Source organism: Halichoerus grypus, chromosome 7 (assembly GCF_964656455.1).
Source record: "Halichoerus grypus chromosome 7, mHalGry1.hap1.1, whole genome shotgun sequence".
NCBI lineage: Eukaryota > Metazoa > Chordata > Mammalia > Carnivora > Phocidae > Halichoerus > Halichoerus grypus.
The window spans coordinates 154,310,422-154,323,172 of NC_135718.1; the positions used below are offsets into that span (position 1 = coordinate 154,310,422).

General features: G+C 59.9%; 1 protein-coding gene across 1 annotated transcript; it reads left to right on the forward strand.

The window, feature by feature from the left end:
- Positions 1-2,888: 2,888 nt before the first annotated feature.
- On the forward strand, positions 2,889-8,808 carry MEX3A (mex-3 RNA binding family member A). Its single transcript, XM_036068304.2, has 2 exons — positions 2,889-4,049; positions 7,588-8,808. The coding sequence occupies exons 1-2, from the start codon at positions 3,596-3,598 to the stop codon at positions 8,691-8,693; spliced, it is 1,560 nt and encodes a 519-aa protein (XP_035924197.2). The 5' UTR covers positions 2,889-3,595; the 3' UTR covers positions 8,694-8,808.
- The last annotated feature ends 3,943 nt before the right edge of the window (positions 8,809-12,751 follow it).

The window sequence follows — 12,751 nt, forward strand, 5'->3', positions numbered from 1 at the left end:
CAGATCTAGAACTGGCTTCAAGTGACCCATGGTGGGTCGGGGTCTCCTCCAGTGCCTGAGAGAATGAATGAATGAAAATGAATTATCGAGGACCACAATCTAGCTAAAGTCCTGCAAGGAGAGAGCAACCAGGGCCAGAGCACTAACACTGACTGAAGGCCTAAGAGGAGACAGGCACTGTGCTAGGGACTTAGTTTTCCATTTCAGAGGTGAGGAAATCGAGGCTCAGCAGGAAATGATTGCCCGAGGGGCAGAACCAGCAAGCAGCATGTATGCCCCCGAGGCCTGCTTCTGTCTGAGACAGCATGAAGCTTCGAATGTGCAGTTAGGTCAACACGCCCTTACTGAGCTTCAGTTCTGGGCAGGGCTGTGTGCTCGGCACTGGGAGGCTGGGGTGGAGGATGAGGACAAAGAGGAAAGACAGTCCTGTCCTCCGTGGCCCTGAAGTGGGGAGATATGCCACCCACACACCTTTCTGGTCACAAGGCAGACAGTGAGGGGTGGGGTGGGGTGCGCATAGCCATCTCCTTCCAAGCACAACTGTTTAAGTAAGGCCCTCGGCCTTAATTCCGGATCGGGCAGGCAAATGGGAGGAGGAAGAGGAGGGCCCGTGGGCAGAAACCTAGCTTGGCCAACACAAGTATCAGCGGAAGAAGGGATCCCCTGAACAAAGGAGGCCATCAGCCTCCGGGGGAGGCAGGGAAGGACTCATGGAAACCCCGTCCCACGGAGCCTGGCTCCTTAAGTGCCCGCTCCTGGGCTCCTCTGCCACCTGGGCAGTCTGGCAGTCCCCGCCCTGGGGGGACATGCCCCATACGCTCTGCAGGCACACGCCCACGCGTGCACGCCCATGCCACAGACCCACGTGCACTCACACACCCCCAGCCTGCCCTCCAGTTGCACACCTTCACGTTCGCCTCTCCCACCTTGGGTATTTGGAGCCTTAGCGGGACCCCAAGGATGGACACGGTGCATGAACACAACCAGGGGGTTGATTTGTCTTTGTTGGATATGGGAGGTGGGTCCAGCAGGGACCTCAGCCTCCCTATCCTACTCCTTAATCTACCCCTTCCCATTCAGCAGCTGTCTCCCTCCCCACTCACACACACTTGTTTCTGTCCTTTGTTTTCCACCCTGGCCAAATCCCCAAGGCTTCTTTGGTCATTAACCTCCCGCTTTAATTAGCTTAGTGGGGAGGAAAGGGGAAGCAGGGCAAATTCAGGGGTGGGTGTCAAGGGGGAATCTCATTTTGGTGGGGACAGGAAGGCTAAGACCAGCTGGTGACAAAAATGCCTGGCTCACAATAAGTCCTATGCAACTGTTTGCTATTTCTCTTAAGGTGACAACCAGTCACCTGGGCCACAGAGTAGGAGCCTCCCCCTGCAAGAGCCCCAGGCCCCAGTGGCACGGGCCCCCAGTCCGTGCTCCTGGGGCAGAAGGACGGGTGACAAGAGCCCACCTCTCCACCCCCTCTCCCACTCAAGCCATAAAGCTTGTTGTTAATGTTACGTGGACTCCCCCATCCAAGGGGCACCCCTGCCCCACTCTGGGGCCCTCCACAGGTTCCTCGCCGGGGCTCCCCTCCCCTAGACCTTCTGCTGAGCAGCAGCCCTGCAGTGTGCCAACCCCTCCTGAGGCCCCCACCCACCCATTGGCGCTCAAACCCACTCTTTCCAAGCACCGACTTAGTGAGCTGGGCTTTGCCGCTCAGCGGTCACGGCCTCACAGTGCGGGCTCTGTGAGGCCACCCCCTCTGCTGCCCGCCTCCAAGCAGGACTTTACCTCACAAACCAGGTCAGATGTTTGGTTTCCAAGGCACTCCAGAAAAGGACACCTGGCCACAGCAGTTCACCCACCCATTCTTACACAATTATTTTGGGAAGTTCTTCTCAAAGCCCAACCCCGAGGCCTCAAGCTGCAGTGCCATCCTCTCTGGTCTTGGGAAAGACCCGGGCATAAAAAGGGTGACGAAGGAAAGGCTGGAGATGCGGGGGAAGGGGAGGAGAGGAGGCTCATTACACTCCGACTTCCCCGAACTCCCTCTAGAAGCACCCAACTGCCCAACTCACGCCTTAAAAACTTACTTTTACTTTCACCCAATGTTCAGAGTCAAAGGAGCTGCATTAACGGGGTTTCAGTGGGGGGAGAGGTGGGTGAGGCCAAGGGGAATGATGGTGGAGGCCAGAGAACAGACAACCCCACCCCACCCCCAGCCGTCTGCGGGGCCCGGGCCTGAAGGAAGTTTGGGGCCCGAGTCGACCCCGTCTCTCCTCTCTCCTGTCGCGCCCTGAGCTCGGGGTTCTCCCCCGAAACTGTTAAGTGCTATCTTGCCTTTAAGACTCCCCCTGCCTCCCCGCTCCCTGCCCTCCGCTTCCCCCCTCTCCCTCCACCCGCCCAACCTCCACAGCCCGCCAGCTCCCCTCTGCCGCTCGGAAGGACGAGAACTAACTCACCTCCCAGTCGGTGCCTCTCAGATCTCCGAGACTGGGGGGCGGGAGGGCATGGGGGGGGCGGCCTGCCGCTCGGTGGGGAGCGGACCCCGTCTTTTGCCAGGGGGTCCCGCCCTCCAGCCCCGCAGCCCATCCTGGCCTCCACCGCGTGCACGGCCCGGCGGCGCCCGCATCGCGCTGCGGGCTTTGTCTGCTCTGCGGGGAGGCTGTCCCCGCGGCCCGCAGCCGGGACGACTCAGGGGAGGGAGGGGCGGGGAGGCAGCGCGCGGGGAGGGGGCGAGGCCGGGGAGGGGGCCGCGGCGACCCGGCCAGGCCGCTCCCGCCCCCTCGCCCCCTCATTACCATAAGAAAGGGGGGACCCCGGGCCGGCCGGGACGGGGGTGGGGTGGGGTGGGGTGGGGTGGGGTGGGGGTGGGAGCCCGTCTGCGGAGGGGGCGCTCCGTTAGCCTTTTCCAACCCGTTCCGTTTCCGTCTCCCCGCGCCCGCCCCTCGGAGAAATTAGGGACCTCGCCTTCCACCCCGCCCCCCGCTTTGCCTCCGAGCGGGGCTAGAGACCGAAGGCACGTCCCCATCCTCCGCGGGGCTAGGAGCCCGAGCTCGCGCCCCCGAGGGCGGGAAACTACAACTCCCGGCATGCCCCGGGCGCCCCCGCGCCCCCCCGCAGTTCCATGCTGCTCCATCCAGTTCATTTAAAACAAAAGAGTTTGAGCGCTGGAAGGGGCTGGGCTCGACTGGGGGCCACTGGGCGCCGCTCCCGGACCGGGGCTCGGTGCGGGAGCCTGAGGGGGGCGTCTGGACGGCGGGGTCTAGAGCCGCCCGGGTCCGAGGCGGGAGGGGTGGGGGCAGAGATCCCGCAGCCCCCCGCCCCCCGTCACCCCCGGAGAGGAAAGGAGAGCTGCTTCCTCGGTTTTGCTTCTCTTTCCCCCCACCCCCACCCCGGGGGCTGGGGCGAGGGGAGTCGGGTTACAGGGTGTTTGGGGAGGGGGGCTTAGGGGGAGGGTCTATCTTTCTATCTCGCTTTCTTCCCCCCTCCCCAGTTCTTTGTTCCCCCCTCCCCACACGCCCCCCTCCTCTCCCCTCCCCTCCTCTCTCCTCTTTTCCCTTCCACCACCTCTCTCCCTCTCTCCCCCAGCTTTTGTTTCGCCATGCCTAGTCTAGTGGTATCTGGAATAATGGAAAGAAATGGGGGCTTTGGAGAACTAGGATGTTTCGGGGGAAGCGCTAAGGACCGAGGGCTGCTGGAAGACGAGCGCGCCCTTCAGCTGGCTCTCGATCAACTCTGCCTCCTGGGTTTGGGGGAGCCCCCCGCCCCCACGGCGGGCGAGGACGGGGGAGGTGGGGGGGGCGGCGCCCCCGCGCAGCCGGCCGCCCCCCCGCAGCCGGCCCCGCCGCCGCCGCCCGCGGCGCCCCCGGCCGCCCCGCCGGCGGCCCCCGCGGCGCAGACGCCCCAGCCCCCCACCGCCCCCAAAGGGGCCAGCGACGCCAAGCTCTGCGCTCTCTACAAAGAGGCCGAGCTGCGCCTGAAGGGCAGCAGCAACACCACCGAGTGTGTCCCCGTGCCCACCTCCGAGCACGTGGCCGAGATCGTGGGCAGGCAAGGTAAGAGGGCGCCGGGACCGCGGAGAGGGACTGGAGTGGGGGGCACCCCCATCCCAGCACTGAAAGTTCATTTCCTCTCTCCTTGCCCGCCGCTGGCTCTGTCCCTTCCCCACAAAGGGGGAACCGCCCCCTCCCCCGATTTCCAAGTGCCACAAAGTTCCCTGCTACCCCCAGTCGGGGCTGTTCTTCAGATATTTCCTTCCCGAGGGCTCTGCCTTTAGACAAAGAAATATCCTCTCATGGAGAGAGGGAGAAGGGAGGGGATCGGTCTCCCAATCCTGGGAGGCTGTCCGGAGGGGATGTCCACTCTTAGCCAGGAAAACTGGCGGAATGTGCAAAGAGTTACTCAGAAGCCCCTGCTCCGGGATCTGCTAGTAGGTTGGGGAGGGGGCACCCCTGGGACCCCCTACAGCTGGAGTTACAGACTTTGGGGGAGACCTGGCCCGGGAAGCCAGACTGAGTATCTGTCTCTTTGTTGGGCTGAGTGCAGGAATGGAAGGGGGTGTGGCTCATGGGAGGGTCCCAGCCCAGGGGAGAGGTGGGGAGGGGGGCTGCTGGGAGGAGGGAGTCCTGTGGTCACCCACACACCAAAGTTGAACGATCTGTGGGGTTTTGGAAGGGGTGCCTCCAACGAAGTGCCACGTCCTGGCGTGGACCTGTCCTCCTCTTTCTCAGGCTTTTGTTCTGGGCTGGCCACCGCCAGGGGCCAGAGGCCTGGAGAGGGGTCTCTGGTAGTGTGAGAGTAGGACAGGGCAGGAGGGGGCATGCTGGGGGGTGCGAAACCTTCACGTGGAGGTCTGGTTGGAGGGCGTGTGTCTGGGTGTGTTGTTGGGGGGGGTGTAGAATGAATCCAGTGTAGTGTTTCTGATACCACACCCTCCTTCACTCCAGCATCCCTGGGCGGGCGGGGGTGGGAGTGTTGGTGAGGGTCCAGATTGAGCAGACGGGATCTTGGGGACCCTTCCCTCTCCCGGTTTCCCAAAGGGGAGTGGGGGGGCGGGATTTGGAAATTGCAAGGGGGCTGGGCTGGGAGGTGTGGGGTGGGGGAGGAGCAGGGGAGGAGCTGTCCCACCGTGGGGAACAATAGAAGAGCTGCCTTCCGGGCCCCGGAGTGAGGGAGGAGGCCTGCTGCCGGCGGGGGGAGGAGGGGAGGCGAGCCGGGGGGGCCCCTACCGCACACCCCACCTCATCTGCCCCAAGTGCTTGGGGCTTGGGGGCATTTTGCCGTGAGATCCAGAATGGAGGAGGGGAAGATGCCACTCCCCTGCACAGCCCTCATCCCCCTGGGGCGCTCCATCTCTTGAGATTTCTGGTTCAAAAAGTTGGATTTCCTCTTGTTGCCAGAAACTAGGGACCCAGGGCCCTGGAATTGGGTGGGGACACTGATATCTTTTCTTGGGTGTGGGGGTGGTCTTGGGAGGCCCCAGGATTTCATGGAGTCATTCTTCTGCCTCTCAGCAGATGGGCCTGTCTCTCAGACAAGTGGGGGCATTTCTCCTATTCAGAGAAGAGAAGCCTCCCCTTGGTCCTTAAGTACGCGGAAGTCCCCCCTCTTGTCTAGCCCCCCTCCCCTGCTGCAGCACCAGCACGCATCTTTCTGACCTCTAGAAAGGTGAAGCCCTGCGGTCTGCCCTTCCAGAGATGCTTCTCCAGGGTTCCAAACCCCAGGATGAGGTCCACCCGTTCTGCGCCTCCGGGCCTCTAGCTTTCCTTCTTCCTCTCCTGCCCCCAGCCTTTCTGCCTCACCCCAACCCCAACCCCAACCCCAACCCCCAAAGATACCCAGCTCTCACTTAAGTTGATGGGCCCAGAACTTAGAGCCAGCACCCGGGTGCCTAGCAGAGGCCATGGGAGTGGAGAGTTGTAGAAGGAATCACGGTTCCTCACCCCTCTGTGCCTCACACTTAGGACAAACATTTACCGACATTAAAGCAGCAAGGATGTGGGCTTGACAACAGGTAGGACTTCTCAACTGCCAAGAGGTCTGAAGACAAAAAAGGGAGGAGCAAATTCTCCTTCCTGAGGCCTCTTGAAGGTGAGGAGCACTGCCCCCAACCCACTCCATCCTCCCACCTGCCAATCTGGTGGGGCTGGAGAAGAAGCCATCTGGAGTGAAGGAAGGAGAGGAAGCCAATGAGCTCACCTCAGGCCTGTTGCTGGAGGGCTGGGGCAGAGTCGGAAGCTAGGACTGCTGGCATTGGTTTTGGGGGGAAGAGGTCATGTGGTGGGGGGATGAGAAAGGGGACAGGGAGTGTGTACCTGGAGAGGGGTGTGAACGTGTGTGCGCGTGCCTGGGGGCAAAAGTTGTGCGTGTGCAGAGGAATGTGCCCTTTGAGGGCCGGGGTTGATGGAGGTGGGAGAGTGGGGTGTATGAAAGGTCGAACACCGGCCATCCGTGTGTGTGCGTGTGCGCGCGTGTGCACCCTGGGTGTGCACCCCAAGTATTGTTTAGATAAAGGCACACAGTGCATCACGGCTCTTAGGTCCATGTGTGTGCAGACTCACACACGTGTGGCATGTGTGCCCTGAGAAAGCGGGTGAGCCTGGCTGTGTGTGAAGCGAGGGGCAGGGAGAGGGACTCGGGAGAGGAGGAGAGAGGCTTGGCCAGTCGGCCGTCGGGGGACTGTAGCCTTTAGAGACGTTGTGGCCGTGCCAGCCTCCCTGACTCTTCTCTTCCCCTTCTCCCTCTTTGTCTCTCTTTGTCTCGGCTTTCCTCTTTCTCTTCCTGCCTCTCCCTGCAGTCTCCCTGCTTCAGAGCACGAATATGGGTCCCTCACCTCCTCAGTCCCCAGCCCGGCTCAGCTCCCCTGCCCCCAGCGGACAGGGTGGCCCGAGTGTCCATGGGGTCAGGGGCTGGCCCTCACACATCATTCTTTGCATCTTCATACGTCTTCTTTCCCTCTTGAAACTCTGATTCTCAGACCCTTCCCAGTCTCCCACACTCCGCTAGTTGCTGCAAACTTGCTATGAATGTGGGGCCCTCTGAGAGACATTAATGGGGGGGATCACAGATCATACAGCAAATGGGTGTCAGTGGTCCCTGAGTAGACTGGAGGACACTTTTAATGAATGGAGCTCAAGTCAGGAGTAGATTGTGGGGTTCCTGAGTACTTTGGGGATCTGTGGAAAGCTCAAGGTCAGTGACAGACTTTCGTGGTGGGAGGGAAGGGTGTGTGATGAAGTGATCTGGAAGTTTGTGAGTGGCCAGGAATCAGTAGAGAAATTGAGGAAAGGGCGCATGGGTGGGAGAAGTTGGTCGATTTGAGGTTAGCAGCTTGTCTGGGAGGGTCAGTGGTTATTTTCTGGTTTCAGGGAGTGATTGAATTGGGAGGGGCCTGCATGGAACCGGACGAAAGGCTGGCACATTTGGAAATCTGTGGTTGACGTTGGGGAGATCGGAGAGCGGACTGTTGGAGGCAGGGTGCGTTCGCTCCCGCGGCTGGCGTCTCTGAGTAGCGATCGGGAGCTGACCGGCCCCAGCGCAGACCTTGCCCTGTGAGTTTCCTTCTCTCTCCACTCCCCCCCCACCCCATCCCAGGCTGCAAGATTAAGGCTCTGAGGGCCAAGACCAACACGTACATCAAGACGCCGGTGCGCGGCGAGGAGCCCGTGTTCATGGTGACCGGGCGGCGGGAGGACGTGGCCACAGCCCGACGGGAAATCATCTCGGCGGCCGAGCACTTCTCCATGATCCGCGCCTCGCGCAACAAGTCGGGCGCCGCCTTCGGCGTGGCTCCTGCCCTGCCGGGCCAGGTGACCATCCGCGTGCGGGTGCCCTACCGCGTGGTGGGGCTGGTGGTGGGCCCCAAGGGGGCAACCATCAAGCGCATCCAGCAGCAGACCAACACGTACATCATCACGCCGAGCCGCGACCGCGACCCGGTGTTCGAGATCACGGGTGCGCCGGGGAACGTGGAGCGCGCGCGCGAGGAGATCGAGACGCACATCGCGGTGCGCACGGGCAAGATCCTCGAGTACAACAACGAGAACGACTTCCTGGCGGGGAGCCCCGACGCCGGCCTGGACAGCCGCTACTCCGAGGCCTGGCGGGTGCACCCGCCCGGCTGCAAGCCGCTCTCCACCTTCCGCCAGAACAGCCTGGGCTGCATCGGCGAGTGCGCCGTGGACTCCGGCTTCGAGGCCCCGCGCCTGGGCGAGCAGGGCGGGGACTTCGGCTACGGCGGCTACCTGTTCCCGGGCTACGGCGTGGGCAAGCAGGACGTGTACTACGGCGTGGCCGAGACCAGCCCCCCGCTCTGGGCGGGCCAGGAGAACGCCGCGCCCACCTCGGTGCTCTTCTCCTCCGCCTCCTCGTCGTCGTCCTCGTCCGCCAAGGCCCGCGCCGCGCCACCGGGGGCGCACCGCTCTCCCGCTGCCTCGGCGGGGCCTGAGCTGGCCGGACTGCCCAGACGCCCGCCGGGAGAGCCGCTGCAGGGCTTCTCCAAACTGGGGGGCGGCCTGCGGAGCCCCGGCGGCGGGCGGGACTGCATGGTGTGCTTCGAGAGCGAGGTGACGGCCGCCCTCGTGCCCTGCGGACACAACCTGTTCTGCATGGAGTGTGCAGTGCGCATCTGCGAGAGGACCGACCCGGAGTGTCCCGTCTGCCACATCACGGCCACGCAAGCCATCCGAATATTCTCCTAAGCCCCCTGCCCCGGCCTCCTGGCTCCCTCCCCGGGGGGAGGGGGGGCGCCCTGGATCTGTTTTCCACTGGGGCCTTTTGGAAATCAGTGATCTGAGGGCAAGGTGCTTAGAGACACTCGATCCATGGGGAGGGGGAGGGGAGGCGACGGTGGCGGGGGTGGGGGGGTGGGGGGGTGGGCCACCTTCAGAGCCTCTGGTCACCCCGTCCTGGAAAGGTTGGGAGGGGGCCAGGCAGGAAATTTTACTAGAGTTACAACTCTGATACCTCAACACACCCTTCAATCTGGAAGCAGCTACGAGGAACTTTTGTTTTGCCAGAGGTGGCCCTTAAGGCATCCTGACCCCCTCGGTCCACCCCCCCATCTGTGTCCCACTACCCCTTCCTCTGTGGAGGGGATCGGGGAAAGGGAGGTGGAGAATTACCATCCATATCTAGAGATGCTCTTTCCAACCCTCGAGCCCTCTCTGGCCCTGATCTTTGACCTCCTCACCTGACCCTTTGGACCCCCCCCACCACCACCACCATAGCCTAGTTGGGCATCTGCTCCTGGGTTTCCAGTGGTCTAAGGGAGTTGGGGCCCTTTCAGAAGTCTGCACAGATTCCCTGGGGTTGGGGGGCGGGGAAGCATGTCAATCCATAAAGGGCTCAGAGCTCATCTCCCCACAGAGCTGGGTGGAGGGGTCTGGAGATGGAGCTCCTCTCGGCCCCTCCGGCTGCCCCTCACCCTCCCCTCCCCATCTTTCCTCTGGTCGGGCCCTCCTCTCCCCTTTGCTCTTTCCACCAGCTTTCCTCTTTGCTTCCCCTTGATGGCTGTCACTCCCAGCTCTGTCCTCCTCTGTCTCTTTCTTCCCTTCTCCCCCTCCCTCCTGCCCCTTCTAGTCCAGCTTTGGGCTCACCGTCCCCCTGGGGAGAAGTAGGGGAGAAGAGCATTTGGATGACCCCCTCCTTAATTCCTCTTCTGGCATCTGGAGGCCCTCCCCACTCCTCCAAAGAAACACCTCGAATTTTTGATGGAATGTATCCCCATTCTCAGTGAAAATTTGAGGAGGGGACTAATACTGGGGTACATCAAGGGTCAAACCTCTGCCTCTACCATCTTTGGGCATTGTATTTAGGGAACAATTCTTGGGCTGGATCTTCTGGCGGCAGGCGGAGGAGAGGCAGGGTAGCGTATCTGCTGTTCAAGGGGCAGGAAGGAGCCTGAGGCAGGTGGGGAGGCTGGTGGACAGGAGGCTGCCCTCCCCTGCGGCTCCCACACCCTGTGCCCCCTCTCTGGACCTGACCCAAACCCCTATTAGCAAGCAAATCATGAAGCCTCTGTCCCAACCATTGTGGTTGAGGAGAGAGGCTGGGTCTTCAGAGAGAGCTCAGTGCTGGGTCAGACGGGATTGGCGTGCAGCAGCGTCCGGTCCGGGATTGCTAACAGGCCTAGCACCCCTCCTCCACTGCTTCCCAAGGCTCACCTGGGGCTGCCACCAGCCTCCCACCCTCCTGGTTCCGCTGGCCGGGCCAGGAGAGGGTGGGGGATGGGAGTCCCTGGGGGTCCCGGGAGATCCTTGTATATAGTGGGGTGGGACTGTTCTGGGTGATCTCTGAGCACTTACGCTCGGGAGTCCCATTCTATCTGATGGAGAGGGGGTGCAGGGATGGGGGTACAGGGGGGATTTCCTCCTCTCCTTCCTCCTGTTGTGAATTCACTCACCTCTCCTCAGCCTACCCCTCCAGACCACCAGCCAGGGAGGGGAGAGGAAGGAGGTCACAGTCAGGAAAGTGGCCTGTGACAACTTCCCTCCTTCCCGCCAATGTGAGCCATCCTGAGATGTCTGTACAATAGAAACCAAACCAAATGGGCGCCCTCGGTCGCCTCGCCGAGGGTGGGGAGGGGGGTGGGAAGAAGGGGTGTCCGTCTGTCGATCCCCCTCCCCCTCTCCACTTCTTACCCACAAAGGCAGAAGACTGTTAGGCTAGGGGGCTCAGAAAATTCAGTCCCACCCTTACTAACTGAGCCGGACCTAGAAACCAACGCAAAACACACATAGTGAGAGACAAAACAGAGGAGAGAAAGAGCGCGAGAGGGAGCGAGATAGGCGAACAACACAGAGGAGACAAAACAAAAATAGCAAAAAAAAAAAAAAAAGCAGTTCTTTATAATTTAATATTCTATTTTAATAAAGGCGTTTATTACCGTATAAATGTAGCAAAGAACCTGGGCTAATATGAAAAAAAGACTTTTTATTAGGTAATTTATTATATGAAAAGGATATTTTATTTTATGATAAAGTGATCCTTAAAAAAAATAAAAAAACTTTAGAAGGTTTAGAATATATGTAGGGAGAGAAGAAGAAAAAAAATACATTTGTATTCAGAGTTAAATCTTAAAAAAAAAAGTGTTTTTAATATATGTTCGGGTTTACGTTCCTTTTTTCCCCCACTTTTTTTTGGGGAGGAATGTCATTTGCTTTTCGTGGGGAGCATCCTGGGATATGTGGTGGAGATGGGGGGCTGGGGGAACCTGGTCCCTCTGGGGCCCCGCTAGTAGATTGGATTTCACTCCATGGGCCCCCTCCCCTCTCCCCTCCCCCTCCGGGGAGCCGGCAGAGCCAAACAAAGAAAGGGATTAACAAGAAAGGAAGACGCGCTTGGACTGAGGATCCTGGGCTGCCCCCCCCTTCCCCTGCCCTGTCCCAGGGGCGAGTGGGGAGGGGAAGTCCAGAGCTGAGGCCTAGCAGGCCTGCGGGAACCCTCAGAGAGGTGCGAGATTTAAGAGAAATAGTTTTGTTTTGTTTTGTTTTGTTTAACCAAAAATGAGAGAGAGAGAGAGAGAAGAAAAAGAAAGAAACCGAGGGGTTTAAAAGAAAAGAATACTACAAAATAATAATTATTAATAATAATAATAATTCAAATTTATTTCATATAATCCTAGAGAAAAAGAAAGAATTACTAGTTACTTAGTAGATGATATTCAGATAGCTTAAAGTTTAGTAGCATCGAGGGCCCCTGGGTCCAGTAGAATGTATAAAAGTTGTAACGAAAAGGAAAGTAGATGAGGGAAGCGGTCAAGTCCACCCTGCATGTGAGGAATCCCCCATCTCCAGATACCAGGGTGGGAGCAGGTTGCTAGATGAGGTTGGAGCTTCCAGTCTGCTGGGGTTGATTCTGAGAATCCTTGGGTTTTTAAATTGTAGGACAAACAGATAAGGGGCTCAGTCCCCAGGGTCTTTGAAAGATGGACATTGATCATTTCAACCACATGGGAGCCAGGCCAGGGCAGCGGAGAAGGTGAGCGCATTCACCTGCACCCTCCCCTGTGCCCTTGCCCCTGGGGGCCTGCCACCCAGTCCGTCCCCAGGTCTCTGCAGAGCAGTCCTTACTCCAAAGTGCTGTGTCCTCTTGGGGCTCTCAGGGAGGGTGGAGACTGCTCAGCTCAGACCCTCCCGCGCCTGCTTCTCCCAGGCCCGAGGAAGTCCTTCTTGAAGTGTAACCTCAATCCACCCCATGAGGGATTGATTCAGGAGCCTGGTAGGTCATTCTAGAAACAGACACGCACACACTTCCCACGTTCTCAGAGCTTCACGAGGACTGGGGTTCAGTCCTCTGTCCTCATTCCCACCCAGTATCCCACTTAGCTTTTGGCCTCCATGGCCGTGGTGGGATTAACAATCTCAATCACGTCTCTTTCCTGCTGCACTGTGCTCTCCAGGCTTTATTGTCTCACAGAAGTTAGACTCCAAGAATGACTTCCCACCCACCCTGGGGTACGGTGGAGATACTGTCCTTGAAGGCCTGGGAGAACGGCCCCTCTGGGGTGCGAAGGCAGGGGGCGGGCAGCAGGGACTTGGGGGGACGCTCCCCTAGCCCTGTGCTTCAGCTCCCCTCCAGCTCTAAGTGTTCGTGTAGGGGCCACCCAGGGTGCCCTGGCCTGGGGGCACATCACCCTCCCCACAGAAAACTGGGGAGCGTGGCTTTTGCATGTGAGAAATCACCTAATGTTTTCTAGCACTTGCCTTCTACCAGCCCTAGCTCAGGGCCAGCCTCCCTCCCGTCCCGGGGAGCATGG

Bases quoted from the DNA above. Each gene is read 5' to 3' on its own strand.
- MEX3A (XM_036068304.2), top strand. From the start codon at position 3,596: ATGCCTAGTCTAGTGGTATCTGGAATAATGGAAAGAAATGGGGGCTTT. The intron at 4,050-7,587 runs GTAAGAGGGCGC...ACCCCATCCCAG, and splicing joins CGAGATCGTGGGCAGGCAAG to GCTGCAAGATTAAGGCTCTG.